The sequence below is a fragment of the Mixophyes fleayi genome, chromosome 7, assembly GCF_038048845.1.
Source record: "Mixophyes fleayi isolate aMixFle1 chromosome 7, aMixFle1.hap1, whole genome shotgun sequence".
NCBI classification, from domain to species: domain Eukaryota; kingdom Metazoa; phylum Chordata; class Amphibia; order Anura; family Limnodynastidae; genus Mixophyes; species Mixophyes fleayi.
In genome coordinates, this window is record NC_134408.1 from 72,599,279 (window position 1) to 72,620,348 (window position 21,070).

At 42.8% G+C, this 21,070-nt stretch overlaps 1 protein-coding gene across 2 annotated transcripts in view; it reads right to left on the bottom strand.

The window, feature by feature from the left end:
- Positions 1 to 21,070, bottom strand: part of SF3B1 (splicing factor 3b subunit 1) — a 112,229-nt gene that overhangs the window by 83,877 nt on the left and 7,282 nt on the right. Inside the window, exons 3-6 of one of the 2 annotated variants that reach the window (XM_075179974.1) lie at positions 20,170 to 20,268; positions 9,129 to 9,243; positions 6,306 to 6,385; positions 5,999 to 6,181 (exon numbers count right to left, since the gene is read on the bottom strand). In XM_075179974.1, the coding sequence (XP_075036075.1) occupies positions 5,999 to 6,181; positions 6,306 to 6,385; positions 9,129 to 9,243; positions 20,170 to 20,268 (477 nt within the window). Of the gene's footprint in view, positions 1 to 5,998; positions 6,182 to 6,305; positions 6,386 to 6,655; positions 9,089 to 9,128; positions 9,244 to 20,169; positions 20,269 to 21,070 lie in introns of those variants that run through there. The other variant, XM_075179975.1, reaches the window with a different exon arrangement.

Here is a 21,070-nt window from a genome sequence, read left to right on the forward strand (position 1 = left end):
TATACCCCGACGCCTCCTTTAAATGTAAGGCTAGGGTAATCAATTCTGGGTCCTGTAAGGTCTGTGCCAGTTGCTCTGCCCATGCTTCCATGGCTTTGGCAACCCAAGCTGAAGCAAATGTGGGTCTAAAGGAAGAACCCGCTGCTACAAATATAGATTTTAACTGGGATTCCACTCTGCGGTCAGTGGTATCCTGCAGAGTTGCTGATCCTGGGGCCGGAAGGAGAGTGTGACGGGCCAAACGGGCTACAGGAGTATCTACTTTCGGAATTTCCTCCCAGCGAGCCACGTCCTCTTCCTGTAACGGATACAGGGAAGAGAACCTCTTTGGAACAGAATTTTTTTTATCAGGCTGTTTCCAGGCTCCCTCAGCAATATCTCTGAGTTCTGTAGAAGGGGGAAAACAAATAACCTTTCTTTTGGCCTTTTTAAAGAGACTGTCTCTAGGACTAGGATCCTCCATTTCTGGGAGGTCCAACGCTTGCCTCACCACTAAAACCAAATCGTCAATAAATTGATATTTAGTGACTTCTTCCTGTTCCGAGGATGGAACCTGGTGAGAATCCAAATTTGATTCTGTTTCCTCTTCTGAAAGTCCCTCTGAATCAGAAAGGACCATGAGAGGATCAGCAGATCTGAGCCGCTTTCTTTTAGCTGGGGGCAGGTTTGGAGATTCAAGTAACTGGTTCAGTTTATCCAAACCCTTAATAAATGCAGAGGACCATGCCGGTTTTGTAGGTACAGGCGGATGGTCCGTAAGAAACGAGGAAGGTCCTGCTATAGCAGTTTCTGTAGAAACCGTGGCAGGAGGGTGCCCCACAGGGGTATTAGCATTATTAGTCACAGACTCTGCCACACTAGACCACAATTGATTAGATTGGGAGACCATCTGTGCCAAAGAGGAAACAGACTGTCAGGGAAGCTACCCAGGCCGGTTCCCCCTTCAGTGGCGCTGGGTTTGCGCAGAGGGGACCTCTCCTTCACAGGCTGAGCAGAGCGCCAACGGGTCTTTCTGCCCATTAGGTAATTTAACTTTACATCTAGAACATGTAAAATATTTTGCCATATGGCCTTTTCCGTCATTTTAAAAAGGAAAAGCACACCAAACACTTAGATAAGAGATATTTTGAGAGAGACAGGGTATACAACAACAGACTATTGTGTAATAAAAGCTGTACTTGTATGTGTGTAACAATGAAAATATATATGTGCAAGTAAGAAGAAGATTTTCACAATCCTACTAGCCTCCCTCCTGTAACCACATAAACAGTCAGTAAATGGTTAAAGAAAGGGTTTTAGTACTTAGCAAAAGGGCCACTCAGGGGAGAAGTCCAACAGCAGTGTCCTGGTGTCTGCTCCCTTGGAGAGAAGTTCCTTCCCGGGCTTCTGTTTGGTGCCAGAGTGCGGACTGTACCATTTGTGCTGAGAGCAGGGGAGCTCCTTTGATAGTTCGCCCTCTGCAGCTTTTCTGTCTTTTTTTTTTTTTTCCCCGATGAATATGGCAGGCATATGGAGTTATGGAGGCCTCCTGCAGCGTTAGTACCCCGCTGCCCCCTCCTATTCACCTGATCTGGGTATGGCCCCGTTTTCTCCTTTCTGTACCTCCGCGGTCCGTTGAAAAAAATCATGGCCGCCGGTGAGGTGATGCGATAGGCGGCGCTCTATGCCTAATGGCAGCGCTGGTTATCGTGGAACCTCCTAGAGTGACAACGGTCTGGTGAGACCGCTTGTCACTCTATCCTGTGACCGTTAATGATCTGCCATTGAGAGCAGTCTGCTCTCTCTGACAGAGTTCTGTGAGTGTGTTCTCTATATGTAGAACACACTCCCAGCTCTGCCCTAATACTAATTAAACTGTAAAAATAAAGAAAAAAATTAAGTTATATATAAAATAAATGAAATAAAATGCTAGCTGTTTTTAATTAGCCCAATTCCTTTGGGCACCTAGAAAAAACTGGGGAGGAAGAGGCGGGGGGGTTGTAGAAGGGAGGGGTCTGTCAGCAGTGCTAAAGATTAACTAGCTAGGTGCCAACTCCCGTGCTCCCCTCCACAACCCATGGTAAGCAGTGTCCCCCAGACTGGATGAAAGAGAAATAAGATTTTTATTTACCATAAAATCCGTTTCTCTGACTCCATTGGGGGGACACTGCGAGACATTGGGGTATAGTAGTGGGTCCAGGAGTCTTTGTCACTTTATCTACTAGTAGATCTTTGCTCTCCTCCCCTACTATGCCCCTCCTCTCCTGTGAATTCCTCAGTTTCTTTAAAGTGACTAGGAGCAAAGGTCACTAGGATATGGGCTCCTGCCTATACAGAGTTAGCTTTAGCTTTTTCACGTTTTATTTTTATTTCCCTATAGGTGCATTGCGGGGCTCGATCTCAAGACCCAGGTGAGTGAACAAGACTTTGCTCTGCTCACTCCGGGTCCCGCATAAGGTAAGAAGCAGCTGAAGCTCACTTACTGGCACCTCTGTCGGCATCCCCTTAGAAACGAGCTTACAGGGGGCAATTTGGGGGAACACAATTTAATTCAGGGGCACAGTTGGACACATTGTGGAGATCGAATCTGCAGCCCAGTAATAGGGATCACTCTGTCCCACAGCCCCGCTAGCGGACAAGGGAGTGAAGCTGCATCAGCCTCTCCTCCCTGACCGCTTTTCATGCAGGCAGGTCCCCGCTCAATCCCCTCGACAACGAGCAGAACGGGGGGACTGAAAGCATCGCTCACACTCCTTAGGAGGTGAGAGAAGATGCAGTATACGGCGCACGCATGCAATAGCTAGTAGAAATACCACTTTCATAGTCAAGAATCTTAAATCTGCGGTACGTAATGGTTCGAAAGGATGTCCTTGAAGCATATCTAGCACCTGATTAAGAGCCGCTGGAGGAACATATGGAGGCTGGATATGCAAGACTCCTTGCAAGAAGGTTCCGACAGGTCTGCCAGACGCAGGTGAAAAATATACAAAAAGGGCCGATATTTGCACTTTCAGAGAGCCTAGATGAATGCCTGCATCCAAGCCATCCTGCAGAAAAGCCAGGAAGGCAAAAGTCAGCCGTGTCACATGTTCCGTTTTCACACCAACTGATGTGTTTTCCACCAAATCTGGAAAACCTATGTGCCGAACCTGGTTTTCTAGCCCGCGGGAGGGTGTTCACACCTCGTGGAGAGAACCCTCTGGAACTCCACAGGCTTGCCTCAACAGCCATGCCGTTAAATTGAGCAGAGGCAATTTCTGATGTGTGAATGGTACTTGCTGAAGGTCTTCTCGAAGAGGTAATTTCACACCCTGACCTACCGCTAGCCCCAGAATTTCTGCGTATCAAACTCGCCTTGGTCAAGCAGTAGCCACTAGAATGACTGGATGTCCCTCTTGCTTCACTCGCCGAAGGACTCTGGGAATCATTTGGATGGGAGGAAATAGGTATCACCAAGGGGTCTCTTGCTTGAGAGCAAAACTGTGGCACCTTCCTGTTGTGACGCAATGCCATTAAGTTCAGGTCCGAAGTCCCTCCTCGTAGAACCAGAGACAGGAAGACCTCCGGATGGAGCAACCATTCTTGCAGCAATATTGCATGTCGGCTGAGAAAGTCTGCTTCCCAGTTTTGGATTCCTGGGATAAAGATGTCGATATAGCGGGGCCTTGGTTCTCTGCCCAGGTCAAGATCTGAGCAGCCACCCCAATTGTCCTGCGCTCCTGGTGTCCCGTCTGTGGACATAAACCACTGCCGTCGCATTGTCTGACTGCAGACTGACTCAGTTGTCCATGAAGTATCGTCTGGCCGCTCTGTAAAGCCATTAACATGGCTTTTAGCTCCAGAATGTTGATGGGGAGCAAAGTGTCCCGAACAGTCCAGATTCCCTGGAGCCGTAACTGAAGTACCAGAGCCCCCCATCCAGTCAGGCTGGTGTCTGTGGTTACTAAGATCCAGGATCATGGGGCAAAGTACCTCACCACTGTCAGATTGTCCTGGACTGTCCACCATCTGAGGGAAGTCTTCGACTCCTAGGATAATTGTATCAGCTGTCTTTTCAATTTCAGATGGGATCGTGACCACTTCCTCAACAGGTCCCATTGGAAGCAGCATGAGTGCAGCCGAGCACAAACAATGGTCTCGAAGGTTGACAGCATCTTCCTCAATAGGCGCATGCACAAGTGAACAGACAGTCTGCGGCAGGTTATAACCCGAGCAGTCAGGTTCCTCGGGGATCGATATTTCTCCTCTGGAAGGAAAACCTTTTGTTTGTTGGTGTCCATGATCAGTCCCAGAAAGGTCATTTTCTAGCACAGAATCAATTGTGATTTATGAGCCATCCGTGCGTCTACAGGGTCCCGATGGTGAGAACTAGGTGCTGATTCAGCAGGAGAGCTGGAGAGGCTTTTATGAGCAAATCATCTAGATATGGCACTATTTGTACCCCTCTGGAATGAAGTCAGGCAGCAGATGTTTTTGTAAACACTCTTGGTGCTGTCGAAAGACCAAATGGGAGAACTCTGAATTGGTAGCGATACGGTCCCACTGTAAAATCTGAGAAGGGCCCGATGAGCCTTCCAGATAGGGATGTGAAGTTAGGCATCTTTGATGTCTATAGATGCCATGTACTGATCTGGTTCCAGTCCATTGATGACTGACCCGAGGGATTCCATTCAAAACCTGACCATCCCGTAGGTCCCAGTTTAACTGCTTTAGATTTAACACAGGCCAGAACGAACTGTTCGGCTTTGGGACAAAAAAAAAAAGAGATTGGAGAAGAACCAGACTCCTTTGGTGATCCGGAACCTGGCAGAGGACCCCTGCAGAAAGTAGAGAGGCCACACATGTAAGCATTTCTTCTTTCTTTAAAGGTCGCGGGGTACGCTGGTTGCTAAGAACAAAAGAGGACCCAGACCTGATAAAATCCATCATGTATCCTCTCGACATGATCCCCCGAATCAAACGGTTTTCCGAGGATGCAGCCCACTGATCTCTGAATAATAGCAGAGGTCCATCCACTCCTGCAGCCACGAGGAGGGGAGGGAAACCGTCAAACTGACTGCTTTTCTGAAAACTTAGGAGATGGACGTTTTGTGGAGGAGGACCTACCTCTATACTATTGTCCCCTGGAGGTCGAAGTTCTCGGTCTATGTGTCTGGCCCATGCAAGCTGAGCCCGCCACCAAAAGGACTGCCGAAATGAACCAAATCTTGGTGCTCTAGGCTTTGGAACATTTACAGGGAGGAAGCTGCTTTTGCCTCCTTTGGCTTAGCAAATTATGCGGTCCAGTACGGGTCCGAATAGCACTCCCCCTGAATAAGGAAGTGACCCCAAAGACCTTTTTGATTTAGTGTCTGCATCCCATGACCTGAGCAATAAGGTTCTTCTGGCCGCTACTGCAGTTGCAGAAACAGATGAAATGGAGGCTGCATTCACTGTCTGACCAATTGTGCTCTGCCAGCTAACAGAGCACACTGCTGCAAAAGTTAAAATCTTTGCAGAAAACGGAATTTTATTTTTTTTCCTGTCACAAAAGCAAGCTCAACTCCCTTGGGCACTTAGCCTCTCCAGTCTTAGTTAACAGGGGGTTGGGTAGGGGAGTTGCCAGCTTTAATACATTAACAAACTTAACCTGTTAAGTGCCAACTCCACCTCCACTCACAAATTCCATGGTAGCAGTGTCCCCATATAGGATGAAAAAGAAAAAAACTAGTGTTAGGCTATGAGACAGCAGAGAAGAAGCGCAGACTTCTGGGTTTTTCCTTTCTTTAAGTGCACAAGCTCCTGTTGCACCTCTATACCCCATGGTTCCAATGTCCCACAATTTGATGTATGCGAAAAGAACTATATTTCTACACAAATTCCCAGTACTTAATCAGCTCTGATACAAGACACAAAAAGGCAAGTATTAAACTTATCAGATTTGTAAAGAAAAAAAAATGTGCAATATTTTGACAATAATAATAATAATTGTAATCTAAGGCTATTAGTGTACAAAATTAGATAATGGATAAAGTACAACGACCTCGGCTTGATCCCAGCTTGACATTTTTTTCGGTGTGGATCCCGGTGTTTGGTCCGCAGTCTGATCCCATCGTCGTTTGCGTTTTGAAGGTGGTTGGGAAGCCGCTGCAGCAGAAGATCCATTGACCACTTTTAAATCCCCTGATTTTGCTTTCTCTGCTAGCTGCTGATGGATTTCACGCTATTCAAGCAAAAAACAGCTGTTAAGTCTTTCAGTACAGCATAAATAATTTCTAATAATAAAATGTTTGTTTGGGGTTTTTATGTTTAAAAAAAAGAAGAAAAGTCATAATAAATAAACTCACGTGTTCTTTTATTAAATGCTTCTCTCGCATAACATCCGTATATGTGCGAGCATTCGTTTTGGGATCTGGAGTCTTGCCTCCTACGAAAACAAACAGTAAGAAAAATAGAAAGTAATTAAAGTGTATTTTAAAAGCATCAAATTAAGCCCTCTCTAGCCAAATACTAAACAGTTAATTTAAAGTATATTTAAACTAAAATTTTACACTCTTACATTTTGATAATGTAACCTGTTTGAACACAAACTACAATATGAAGCCGATTTTAAAAGGCAGATAAAAGTAAAAATGACAAAGCAGTGTAGAGTCTTCAGAAGTGACGGATTCCGTGGTCTCTATTCCATAATACGTACACTTTAGCTCCTTTGTCTCCATCAGCAGTTCTGACTTCAAGCAGCAGAATAGAAGCCTAGAAAATCATCTCTTTACCATTAGTAACACTTTGGAAAACGTATACTCAAACATTACCTGGGTACGGTTGTCAAATACCAATACATACTATACCTATTCAGGGCTTATATATTTTTTCAGGCTTGAAATTGTTTCTAATCTTTGCAAAGTAACTATAAAGTGATAGTTAAATAGGATTAATGCAATGAATTACACTGCAGAAAATATCCAACCCCCCAAAAAATTGGCGATAAATGTGGTAATCTTCAACAACATATGCAGTAAAATGAAGACGAGGCTAGACAAATATTTTAAAAGAAAACTAAAGCCAAAAATTTTTCTAAATACATTAACAGATTTAAAGCCCTGCAATAGTCTCATACTAAGTGAAAACCATCATAAAAGATTACGCAGAAATGTAGCTTGTTCTGCACAGAGCATGGACCTACACAACAAAGCTGGGTACACACTGCAGAGAATTACTGCAGATGCGATTTCTGTAATTTACAAACGACAGTCCCAATGGGCGTGCAGATTTATATGCATACACCTACATGATTTACCTTCAAATCTGTGCTCTTCATCTCACATAACCATCTGCTGAAAAGATTGTGACACTGCACACTTTATGGAGATCTGCCGACACTGCTGGTCGTGAATGTATAAACTACCACATTTGCACGATATTATTCCATCTTTGATCTTAGGAAGTTTATAAAACCAATCGATACAATATGCTTTGGTGTGATAAAACATGATCGTGGGAGTACACACTGATGCAATAGGTGACCAAACGGTCATTTATCCTGTGATCTGCACGATAATTGTATGAAATTATTGTAGTGTGACCCAGCTTAAGGTGAAATATCTGGTGTCCATTTCCAAGACAATTTAACACTGCACTGAACTGTAAAAATGAGACTTGCAAAATTATCACACACGGAAGCTGTTCAAAAGAAAAAAACAGTGCAGCATATAAAACAGACCACCCTGTGTCAGACACGCTGAAAAATGTTTTCACTTGCAGTGTTCAGGGTTTCACTTCTAGTATGGAAGCAACAGGCACTAATAACTATGAATAGCTACTATATAAAATGTTTGGCCTTTAGTTCTCCTTTAATAGCAAACCAACTTTATATGTGGTTAACATTTGAATTAATCTCAAAACTAAAGCTATTGCAATATATAAATTGGATGAAAACCGGGTGGGCGTTAAAAAAAAAAAACAAAAAAAAAACCCCAACCAGGTTTACTTTTATTATTTACCGTCAAAATAAACAAATACTTAAGATACTTGTGAAATTTAAGCATTCTAATTTGGGGGGGGGGGGGGGGGGGGGGAGGGTGGTAATTTTCACTAAATCACATACTGAACAAAAACAAACATTTTCTATGTTGGAGACCATGCCCAATTTGCAGTGTCAAGCGGACACTAGATAAGATAGGACTTCCTTTGGATTACTTTTTCACCATTAGCTACACAGGATGTGTTGCACTGTACCCTTAAGAATGCAGACAGGACTGGCATTTAGCAGTACTGCTGTAGGAAAGAAATTAAGGACAGTTAGTATGGGCTTGTGAAGTCTGACAAGCATTGTTTATCATTTACAGTTCTACAAAAACACCAAAAACCAATCCCTGTTACATGCAGGTTGGAAAGCAAAAGAATTCCTGCAGTCATAATAGTATTAAGGCAGGTTGGGCAACTTGTAGTTCACCAGCTATGGCTTAAGTACAAAGCATTAGAATGGGCATGTAACTCAAACAGGAGAAAGTCATGGGTTATCTTTTATTACTGCAGTGAATTGTAAGAGCTTGCATATTTTAGAGACCACTAAAAGTTGCCCACACCACACTTTATTCTCTACTCACAATACGATCATATTCAATAAAACAACTGATCTTAATCAATGCAATTTGAAAAGATCTTAGAAGTCTGATAATTTTGATTGTCCATCTCTTTAAATAATTGTATTGCCATCTGTGAGCAAACTGAACATTCAAAGTTTATCATATTTACATTGTTCTGTGTAAGTACAAATCATTCAATGAATTTCTAAAAAGATTTTGGGACTAAAATGTATAAAATAGGTGCAAGTGTGGGCAGTGCTAGAAGTCAGGTTTGTTTCAATAGATAACAGGAAATTCTCCAGCTTGAAATGTATCAACCAGTTTATAATGGGTCATTTTTCTACTCTTCCAACACGCTTATATTTTATGATTAAGAGGCTTTGAAGTTTTTGAACAAATACATTTACTGGTAAATATACATATATAGAGTAAGAAGAATAATAAAAAGTATAAACATGAGCACAAATTATTTGAGTGGTTAAACAAAGGAATAAAAAAAAATATATATTATATATATATCCATCACACACAAAAAAAACCAAATAATTAAAAAAGAAAAAAAACACAAAAGTGTGTGTCAATTACCATCTGCAAAAGGGTCAAGCCGCTCAGGAGAAATAATCATCATTCGCCTATGCTTTTTATATTCATCTTCCCGATCTGCAATCTTCTGTGGTCTGTGTTCAGCAAAAGGATCATACTGGGGGGTAAAAAAAAAAAAAAAAAAAAAAAAAAGGTTAAAAACACATGCCTCATTATGCAATATTTATAAAAAAAAAGAAAAGCACTAGAACATTCCACAGCACAATACAAACACATTGCAGCGTAGACAAACACTGAGGGTCCTGCAATTGCATATAGGTTTTTTCCATGCCAAATCACCACAATAAAGAGGATTTATGTACTTATGTTAAATCCGTTTCTCTGATTCCGTCTGGGGGACACTGCTTACCATGGGTTGTGGAGGGAGCTTGGAGAGTTGGCACCTAACTAGTTAGCTTTTAGTACTGCCGACAGACCCCTCCCCTCTCGTTCAGTTAATCAAAAAGCCCAAGGAAAAAAGGGCAGTCAAACAAGAGCACACAGAAGAGCAGCAGAAGGGAGGGATCGCAGTGTCCCCCAGACGGAATCAGAGAAACGGATTTAACGTAAGTACATAAATCCTCTTTTCTCTTTCATCCAGTCTGGGGGACACTGCTTACCATGGGAACGTTCTAAAGCAGCCCCCTAAGGGTTGGACTACTCTGAAAATCCCGCTCGCAAAGCATTACGAGCGAAATTTGCATCCGCAGATGCAAATACATTAAATTGGTAGAATTTTGTAAAGGTGTGGACAGAGGACCAGGTGGCTGCCCTGCAAAGCTGGTCTGCAGAAGCCCCATTTATCGCTGCCCACGACGCCCCTACCGATCTGGAATGGGCCGTAAGTCTCTCCGGCAGAGGACGGTTAGCCTTAATGTAAGCTTGCTTAATGGTTGCCGTAATCCATCTTGCGATGGACTGTTTTGAGACTGGCCAGCCTCACTTATTAGCATCATAAAGAACAAACAGGGAATCAGTACGTCTAATCTGAGAAGTTCTTTTGACATAAATGTGGAGAGCCCTAACCACATCTAACTTTTCCATAGACTAATGATCCGACTGGGAAGTAGATGAAAAAACCGGAACTACAATTTCCTGGTTAAGATGGAAAGCCGAAACTACTTTTGGAACGAAAGAAGGGAGGGTTCTCAACACCGCTCTGTCCTCGTGGAAAACCAAATATGGTTCCCGACAAGACAAAGCCCCTAATTCCGAAAATCTTCGAGCAGATGCGATAGCCAAAAGGAAAAGGACCTTCCAGGTCAACCACTTTAATTCTGCCACACGTAAAGGCTCAAAGGGGGGCCCCTTAAGCATATCCAGTACCAGGTTGAGATCCCATGGTGCTGTAGGCGGAACATAGGGAGGCTGAATATGCAAGACTCGCTGGAGAAAAGTCCTGGTAAATCTGCTAATTTCATATGAAAAAATACTGAAAGTGCAGATACCTGGACTTTTAGGGAACCTAAGACCTGCTTCCAGGCCATCCTGAAAGAAAGCTAACAAGCGGGGGAGGCGAAAGGAGGATGAGTGGCATGTCCTATTCTCGCACCATCTAATGTAGGCTCTCCAAATCCGGTGATAGATACGAGCTGAAACTGGCTTCCTAGCTCGCATCATAGTGTTCACCACGCTGGAGGAAACAGCTCTAGCCCTCCAGAGGCTGGCTTCAACAGCCATGCCGTTAAACTGAGCTGAGGTAAATTCTGGTGACGGAAGGGACCCTGCAGAAGAAGGTCGCCTCGAGACGGAAGACGGAACCCCGGTCCTTCCACCATAGAGATTATGTCTGCGAACCAGACTCGGCGCGGCCATGAGGGAGCAACTAGAATTACTGGCAGACCGCCCTGCCTTACTCGTCTGAGGACGCGAGGAAACATGGGAATCGGAGGAAACAGGTATCCCATCCTGAACTCCCATGACATCGTCATGACGTTCACTGCCACCGCTAAGGGGTCTCTTGCCCTTGCGCAAAACCTGAGGACCTTCTTGTTGTGTCTGGAGGGCCATGAGATCTATGTCCGGAAAACCCCACCTCTGAACCAGAGACTGAAAGACTTCCGGATGGAGGGACAATTCTCCGGCAGCATCTGGTTGCGACTTAGATAGTCGGCTTCCCAATTGTTTATTCCTGGAATGAATACTGCCGATATTGCTGGAACATATTGTTCTGCCCAAATCAAGATCTGAGCTGCAATTTTCATTGCCGCTGCACTCCTGGTTCCTCCCTGTCTGTTGATGTATGCCACAGCCGTGGCATTGTCGGACTGAACCCTGACAGGGTGGCCCTGGAGGAGGGCCTGGCCTCCCCTTAGGGCCAAAAGAATAGCCTTCAGTTCCAGCATGTTTATTGATAGGGCCAATTCCTGAACCGACCAAAGGCCCTGGAGCCGGAGGTGTAGGATTACCGCCCCCCCAACCCTTCAGGCTGGCGTCTGTCATGGCTATGATCCATGACCATGGAGAGAAGGATCTGCCTACTGTCATGTGATCCTGAATCAGCCACCACTGGAGTGATTCTCTTGTCCTCGGGGATAGAGAGATCCTCTGGAGATCTAGGCGTAAGTGGGATCCTGACCATTTCGTCAACAGATCCCACTGAAAACAACTAGAGTGAGCTCGACCAAAGGGAATGGCCTCGAAGGAGGCCACCATCTTTCCCAGCATGCCGCATGCACAAGTGGATTGAGGGGCTGGGAGAGGACAAGACCTGGGCTGTTCTGAATTGAAGCGATCTTGTCGACAGGCAGGAACACCTTTTGCTGGCTGGTGTCCATGATGAGGCCTAGGAAAACCATGCGTTGACACGGAACCATCTGAGATTTCTTCAATTTGATGAGCCATCCGTGGCCCTTGAGAACCGCCACGGTGAGGGACAAGTGATAACGTAAGCAATTCTCTGAGGAGGATTTGATGAGCAGGTCGTCCAGATAAGGCACGATCTGAACTCCAAGAAGGTGAAGACGCGCTGCCATAACCGACATGATCTTCGTGAAAACCCTCAGCGCAGTGGAGAGGCCGAAGGGGAGGGCCCGAAACTGATAATGGAAGGATCCCACTGTGAATCTGAGGGGGGACTGATGGTCGCTCCAAAAGGGAACGTGGAGGTATGCATCTTATGTCTATGGAAGCCATAAATTGATCTTTCTCCAAACCGTTTATTACCGACCTCAGAGATTCCATTCGAAATCTGTCGACCTTTAAGTGAACATTGAGGCCCTTTAGGTTTAAGATGGGTCGGAAGGAGCCGTCCGGCTTCTTGACAAGGAACAGGTTTGAATAAAACCCTTGTCCCTTCTGGTAGTCTGGGACCCTGCAGATAACTTTCTGCGAAAGAAGAGAGGCGACACAATCCTGTATTGCCTGTCTTCTTGATGGATCTCGGGGTAGAGGGGTTACAAAGAAACGATGAGGTATGGGGCCCAGCAGGTCTATTTTGTACCCCCTTGATATAATGCCCCGAATCCAAGAGTCTTGGGAGGACGCGGCGCACTGTTTTTGAAACAAAGACAGACGACCCCCCACTGGCGCCCCTTCCAGGAGAACCGAGTGGTCGCCAGGAGAACCGAGTGGTCGTCAGGACGCAGGCTTCTCCTGGTTCTTGGAGGCCTGGCGCTTAGCCGCAAACGCGGATCTCCCCCTAGAAGAGGAGCCTCGAGCATTAGGCTGTCTACCTCTAAATGACTGTCCTCTAGACAAGGAGGTCCCCCGAAAGTGCTGACGAAAGGAGCTGACCCGAGGGTTCCGGCTGCTGCTGGGGAATACTGGCAGGGAAGTGCTTTTAAACATGAAAAAAAAAAAAAAATAGGTGTTAAACTCTCTGGGTTGATTCACGTGCAGACCGCATGAATCAACCCAGATTGGTTAAAGGGAAAGGAGGACGGTTTATCTCCTGCTAAGACTAGTCTCTAGATGTGGATAAAAAGGCATTGTTTTGTATTAAAAGTCCTTCTTGTTCCATCTGACCTGATCACTGGTACCTTCAACCAGTGCGAGAGCAAATAAACATCACTTGCTTCAAAGACCTGCTCGGAAACCTCTATGCTGAAGTTCTATGACCTACAGATTCAACCCAACTCTAATTTGTTCCCGGCTGTTCCGAGGTTTGGACCCAGCTTTACAATACCACCATTTTTCCCACTATCCAGCAGCTCTGACCAGTGTAATAGGCCAGGAGGGATCCATCCACAGCAACCCTGATCCATAGTAAGAGGTTAAGGGCATCAGCCCAGGCACATCAGCAACGCGGTACACTACTAGCAAGGACAGTTACCCAGAAGGAACCCGGTATTGGAAGCCAGTGAGTTCAGTGGTGACAGCATTTGTAAGCCCCTCCTACTGCGGTTAGAGGGCGCATTTGGGATATCGAAAGGCAACGGTGGCAAAGTAAGCCCAGCCGGTTCCCAGTAGCAACAGACAGGGTGGCATAGGCGGTCCATCCAGTCACACATTTCATATACATTTTCAAGTCTACTGGAGTTTGATCACAAAAGCCGGGAGTTCTAAAAGAGAGGTAGCAGGAATTGGTGTTCAACAGCAGGTGAAGATACCGCTAACACGCTACATATACCTCGATTTGAACTGGCTGACTATGAAGTGAACTGGATGGTGGTAATATTTTACAATTCAATGTACTTTTGACACCTTTGAAATTGACTGGTGAAGATTAAGGATCTATATTTTTTCTTGCTGATAATAGCCATCGATAACTGTGGTTTTGATATTGAGCGTAAGACTTCCCCCTATGTGGACTTAAGAGTTTTGGAGCAAACAAACAAGTGTCCTGGTTCTCATTATTTTTTATATTGGCAAGTGTTTTCTTTTAGGTATACATTATGTTTTTAATGTTCATTAAAATGTTTTAATTTAAAATCATGAGTATTAATATATGGTGGCACCCTAGAGTCTAAATGGATCGGATGCGCTTCTTATTTATTATGTAGTTTGTTTTGTTAGAGTATTTTTGGTTGTTACACAACAACCTTTTAAAGAAGCAGCAATCAATTTATATTATTGAATACTGACATGTTAACAATTTTTATACTTTTTAATTACTATACCGGTTGACATCAATTAATTGGCCACACACTATTAATTCCCTCTTTTGGGGAGTTTTGGTTTGTCTTTGTAAGTTTGTACATGATAATTTCCTTGCTTTCATTTCTCTGTTTTAAATGGCAAATTGGTGAATTGTGGCTTGGGCATTAGTCCAGTGAAAACCTTGCACCTCATCTTGTAGAAAGAAAGAATAATTTTCATCAAAGTCACATATCACAATGATTTCACCATTATCTATACCATCCTTAAGACTTTTCAGATAGGACGATCACTGAACAGCATGAAAAGAATGGATGTGTAGCTGAATTATGCAATGAAATCTTCGGAGGACTTGACAAGTGTCTCAGGTGTTCATGTATGTGATGCAATCCACTGCTTGAAGGTAACTTTCAATGGCACTCTCTTCTAGTATATTTTCCAATATGGTCCTCAACTGACCACATCCTGGGCATTCACGACATTCCTGGAAGAAACTATTTTGGGGGGATTGCATATCCTATTTGCATTTTGTTATTAGTGTTGGTGAGTGGCTGGATGAAAATCCTGGTCCTCCATTAATTTAATTTTAACCCTTCCATTAACAGTTTCACATTCTGATGTAAAGCACAAACATACAGAGTGTGTACCATTTGCTCCCACAAGAACAGTGTTTGGGACAGAGGCAAATTTTAAAAACCACACTTTTATATTTTGTGATTGTTTGAAGTGGGCATACACGGCTGAAAGGTTATTTAAAACACACTTCTTACTGTCACAAAGGGCTAGATTTACTAAGCTGCGGGTTTGAAAAAGTGGGGATGTTGCCTATAGCAATCAATCAGATTCTAGCACTCATTTATTTAGTACCTTCTACAAAATGACAGCTAGAATCTGATTGGTTGCTATAGGCAACATCCCCACTTTTTTAAACCAGCAGCTTAGTAAATCTAGCCCAAAGTCTCTCTTACCAGACAATCCTGCTGACATCACAGCAAAAGTTCTTCACAGTCTCAGCAACATCTGGGTCCAAGCTTCTACATGGTTTAGAATTTGGTGATGACAAAATGCCGGACTCTCGTACCAATTGCTTTGCTTTTCTCAACATGAAGTTACTTGCCTGAGGAAATTGTTCTATTTTTCTAATACACCAGTCTTTTGGAAGAAGTGTCAAAATAGTAAGTTTCTAACAACTTTTTGTGGTCTCTTCAAATTTTTTCAGTTGTTGCAGTAGAACACTATCACAACATTGACTATCAGACACAGGTTCCTCATCTGGAATATATCAATTTTTACAACTTATGCTATTTTTAGCTTTCCTTTAGCAACAGTTTCTTCTTTCAGTCTTATCCTCTTGATAGGCGGTGCTCCCATGTTGTTTAATAACTGCAAAGCTGATTCAGTACCACATGTTGCTACTTCTGTGTCACTGATGTGCTTGGTCCTTCCTCAGCAGTTAAAGAAACACTTTTGCTTCCTACAGTTATCTAAATCATTTGATCACTATTGACATGTGGCAGTATTTCAATCCATGGTAGCACCTTCCTTAATGGTTTTCTACTGATGCTGTGGATTTTAATATCAAATGGGTTGCAGCACTGAGACTTAATGTACTTCTTCTAATCCATTTGTTATGCTCTTGATCAAACAACCACTACTGCATAACATACGTTGGGGCACATTCAATTCTTTAGAATCCCCGCAGCGTCAAAACGATTACCGTTATTACGGTAATAGTAAGCTGGATTTCAGCTCGCAGCTACGAGCTAAAATCCAGTGAGAAAACTACCGTAACGGTATTTACGCGCACTATTACCGTAATAACGGCCCTTTATGTACAAAAAAATTTGCACACTTAGATATTCAAGGTCAAAAGTAACATAATGTGACCTTGAAACATAGAAGTCAATATTTAAATATAAAACGTTTATGAAAACTAAGCTCTCAGCTTCAAAACAAGACTAACATAAAAGTTCTATCACAATTAGAAGCAAAGTTATGGTTCGTATTAGTTGACCTTGCAAGCGTAAATTTACATTTTTTTTTTGTCATGTTTGCAACCCTGTTACATGAACCCCATCAGTGAGGGCTAAAATTTTACATATGAATGTCGTCTACCATTCTACCAAGTTTCAACAAAATCTGAGATGGTCGGGTTGGAAGCTGTGATGATTTGGCATGGAATGACAAGATATTGATGCAAATTCCCAGTATTTAGAAAAAAGTTACTTAGACTCTTCTGCAGGGTTACAATCCCAGCATGTTACAGTGTGTGCCAGCTGTGGTTTGGTAAAGCTTTGCACTTTTAAAAGAAACTAGCAAATGTACTCTTTTTTGGTTGGAGTGGAATTTGAAAAAACACGTGGCAGCACAGTGGCTTAGTGGTTAGCACTTCTGCCATACAGCACTGGGGTCACGAGTTCAATTCCCAACCATGGCCTCATCTGTGTGGAGTTTGTATGTCCTTCATGTTTGCATGGGTTTCCTCCTACTATTCAAAAACATTAGTAGGTTAATTGGCTGCTATCAAATTGACCCTAGTCTGTTTAAGTGTGTTTGTGTTAGGGAATTTAGACTGTAACCTCTATTAGGGCAGGGACTGATGTGAGCGAGTTCTATGTACAGCGCTGCGGAATTAGTGGCGCTAGATAAACTCATATTGAACTCCTGAACACAGCGCTGTGATACCACTTGGCCACCGTGCTGCAATCAGATACAATATTTTATGTATGGAGACTAGAGAACAGGTATATTACAGATTACACTAGGAAGTTCGCATAATTACCAAGAAGAAAAGGAATGTTTACTTATAAGGGTTCTCTCAATGAATGTGTATTGCTCAACTACAAAAGGTTACAAAAAGTTGTTTTCCTTCATTATTTTCAGTTATAAATAAAAGTACATGTAATAAAGTGTGTTTTGTGGATTTCATGTTAAACCTATAGTAGCTTGTATGCTCTCTGGATCCTTATCAGATTTCGAAATAAACAGGATGCTATTAACGACTTTATGGAAGCCACTGGATTTTGATTTATTCCAAACTAAATTTATAAACATATTGATATTTTATCTGATGTTGGGGTTAGGGGAATGATTGCCATCATTTTTTAATAAACTATTTTATCTTTAGATCTTACATTTTTATGTACTTTATTACTAGGCATCACTACTCCTATGAGTATTTAAGGAAAACCCATAACAATATTCAAAATGAATTGTCAGAGTATGATTTAAAAAAATATATTATCTTTACATTTCAGGAATTTATTTTCTTAAAGAGGTCAACAGTACAGTGAAATTTTATCAAAGATGATTAAACACAGCTCTATACAAATGCCACTGTACTTAATCCTGGCTGCTTCTTTCAACAATGTAAATAAGGTCTTCCAAAACATCTTAAAGACCCAGCCAACGACAGAGGGATCTGCGTTTGCAACACACACACACAACCGTTTCTTGGCATCTTGAACAAGAGACTATACAAAGTAAACATCAGAAAGTGTTTATTAAAAGCCAGGCATGATTGTGAAATCATCACACCAAAGATCACAACTACACCTTGCACCGCTTCATCAGTTAAATTGTACACTACACAGACTAGAAAGATCTGCACACCATGTAATCTCAAAGGTTGGCACCATCTTTCCTAAAGCTTTCATGCCTAGACAAACAGATCGGTCCAAGAGCAAACAGAGATTTTACTAGTGTCTAATGAGAGAATCTGATATTTGGGTAAGAAAGCGCTCTTGAATGGTGTCGAAGAGAGGACCTAAGAAGATCTTCCTCATAAATGGGTTAAGGCTGAATCTTCAAGAATAGGGCAACTATGAGATTCTGATTCAATAAACAGGTCATCTAGATAAGTGATAACCAGCATCTCTGGCCACTGTCGCCATCATCTTTGTAGAGACCCTAGACGCGGTCGCTAGCCTGAAAGAAAAGGCCTGAAATAGATAATGGCAAAAATCGGACTACGAGTCTAAGAAAGCACAGGTGAACTTCGTAGATTGGGATATAGAAGTATGTGTCACTGATGAGGTGAGCAAGTTCTCTGTACAGCACTGCAGAATTAGTGGCGCTATATAAAATAACTGATGACGATAGACACCATATAAATCAAGAGATTCCTCCATGCTGTTGATTATCTCAGAGGCTCCGTCTTGAACCTGACGACTTGAAGATTGAGGTTCAGACCATTCACGTTCAAAATTAGTCGAAAAGAATCAGTTTCTGGACTAAGGAAATATTTAAATGGAATCCCAACTTTTTTCTGTTCTGGGAACGAATGACCACCCCCAATGAGACTAAAGATTTGATGACTTCCAGAAACGCCTATCTTTGGCTTGTCTATGGGAAGACCTGTTGTGAAAAACCATCTTAGGGTCTGTTATGTAGCCCCGATCTAGGATTCCTCTCACCAAGATCAATGGGTTGTCAAAAGATTTGGCAGCTGGTCTTTTTACCCAACCAAACCAGAAGGACCTCCTTACCCTGGTTGTCTATCAGCGTGTGAATCATGCCTCTAACATTTTTGCTAGTGGGAAGGTGGGAGGTGGGGTATTGTGCTTCCCACTGACCACAAGCTGCCAGAAAAAGACTTAGCCTCCTCTGCACTCTTGGTGCCACCAAGTCTAGGGTGGGAGATTTTAAACTCTCGCAGAGACCTTGCTCCACGGGCCACTCCACAGATTGGGCAGATAGATTCAGGGGTAGCCAGAGGCTGCAGCTAGAGTAGCTATCTGAGCTCTAATATTCTTTGCAGGCTGGGACTTCATATGAAACCAGGAGGAACCATTTTCTGACCCTCCAGAAGCCACTGGGCAGAGGAGTCTGTGCAGTGGAAAAAAGCCACCATCAGGGATGGAGGGATCCCTCCCTGGAATAACAGAGTTTCAGTCCCTGTGAAGAGAACCTGAGAGACAGGCATAATACCGTCAAAAGCCAAATCCACTTTAACACCAAGAGAGGGGAGAGCATTATCATTCTGTTATATGCCTTTAACCACTCAAAAACATGCACACTTAAAATATTAAAACTTAGCCCTCTCAGCGCTGCCTGATGGATATTAACTGGGATGTACGTACTTGTGTGCATGACACTGGGATGCATGCTTAAATGTTTTGATTAAAATATGAACACCTCATGTTTTCATTTTGCTAGTAAGAAAAGGTCCTACACCGCACCTGGTAACCAATCTGCCGCCATTGCGCTGGAGATTAAGATGTTTGTCGCAGCACTGGAGGAGTTAAAGACATGGAGGAAAGAGGGATTGGTCACACAAGCTAACAGTCAGATCCGGAGAGGATAGGTAATCTGAGTATCATCCACACAGAGACTATACTGAGATCAAAAGGAGCTTGAGTATTTTCCAACAAAAGTGGTATAGACAGACCCAAGACTGGGCCTCACAGTACTCAAAGGAAGCAGAGAGGACGTGGATCCAGAGACACCAACACTGAAAGAATGATTTGAGATAAATAGGATGAGAAGAGAGTGGTCAACAGTGTCAAATGCAGCAGGGAAGTCCAGGAAAAGTGCCTTTAGACTTAATGGTCAAATCAATGACCACCTTAGTCAGTGCGTTCTCTGTGGAATGTTGGCCTTATTAAAAACAACCTAGCGACAGTCTCACAATTTTATTTCTTGTTTTCAAGAAATTTTTGATTGGAAAGGAAGCTGATGAGTGGTCTCATGGCTTTTAAAGGTGCTCATGGTTTGTTGTAGTATGAGTTAGTTTGCCATCTTGTACATGTGCCCCATATACTGCAGTAATTAGTCATAGGAATCTGCGCAGCTCACCCCAGCACACACTAATGTACACTTGTAAGAGGTACTTACACAGAATTACAAATGTAATATTTTTCTTGGTCTGGAATTGAATTAACGGTTAAGATAGAAGACAGGAACCCACACTTCATTGACATATGTAATAAAAGTATTAATATACTGGTCCATGTCCTAAGGGTACAGCAAACCCATTATCAAATAATTTATAAATAATTATACATACTTGTTCAGTTGATTGAGGGATATCATTAAGTAAGGCAACTGGCGCATGATATCCTGGTTTCTTCTGTTCAAATGTTGCTGCTGAACAGTCATCATCATCCTGTGTAACAAAATATAGAGAAACTGAATACACATAACAATCCACTTAACCAAACAAGTGGCATCTCTGGAGCTGGCAAACATTTTAATTATTTTGGAAGTCCAATATTCAGAGGTTCATGTTGGAGCCAAGAGCAAACTAGTAAAGGGTAAAGTGAGGGTAGACAAGGCTTGCAGTCAGTTTAAATATTTTCTTATAAGGGAGCCATCTACTGTAATTTGATATTTATCAAACCGAGTAATGGAATGTAGAGATTTGGAAGTAATCTAGAATGGAGTATGTTCTTTTCTGGCAATATTTGTATCGGCTAAGCCAGTGAATTCCAAACTTTTTAAATTCAAGGCACCCTTAGGGTCTCAAATTTTTTTCAAGGCACCCCTAAGCCAAAATAATTACCAAGTAGTCCCCCGCCTTGCTTACCACTGGCCCTGGCTGAGGCACCCGTGAGATCTCCATGGCACCCCAGGGAGCCTAGGCACACAGTTTGGGAACCATTGGACTAAGCTATAATGCTGACAAATAGATAACAAGCTACTGTATTTCGAGGGATGAGATTTTGTTGATGTGATCTACTGCCTGTGTACCTTTCCTACTATGAACCTTTTTTTCCCTTCCCCTTGTACTATGCCCTTCCCCCATTTATTTTTGTACCCCTTTGCATACAATTTTGCAAAATTACAATAAAAAAAAATTCCAGTACAAAAAAAATTAAAAATAGATTACCCCTAACTAATGTTATGGGTATTACACATCAGATAACCCAAAAAATAATGAAATGTCCAACCCCCCCCCCCCCCCCCCA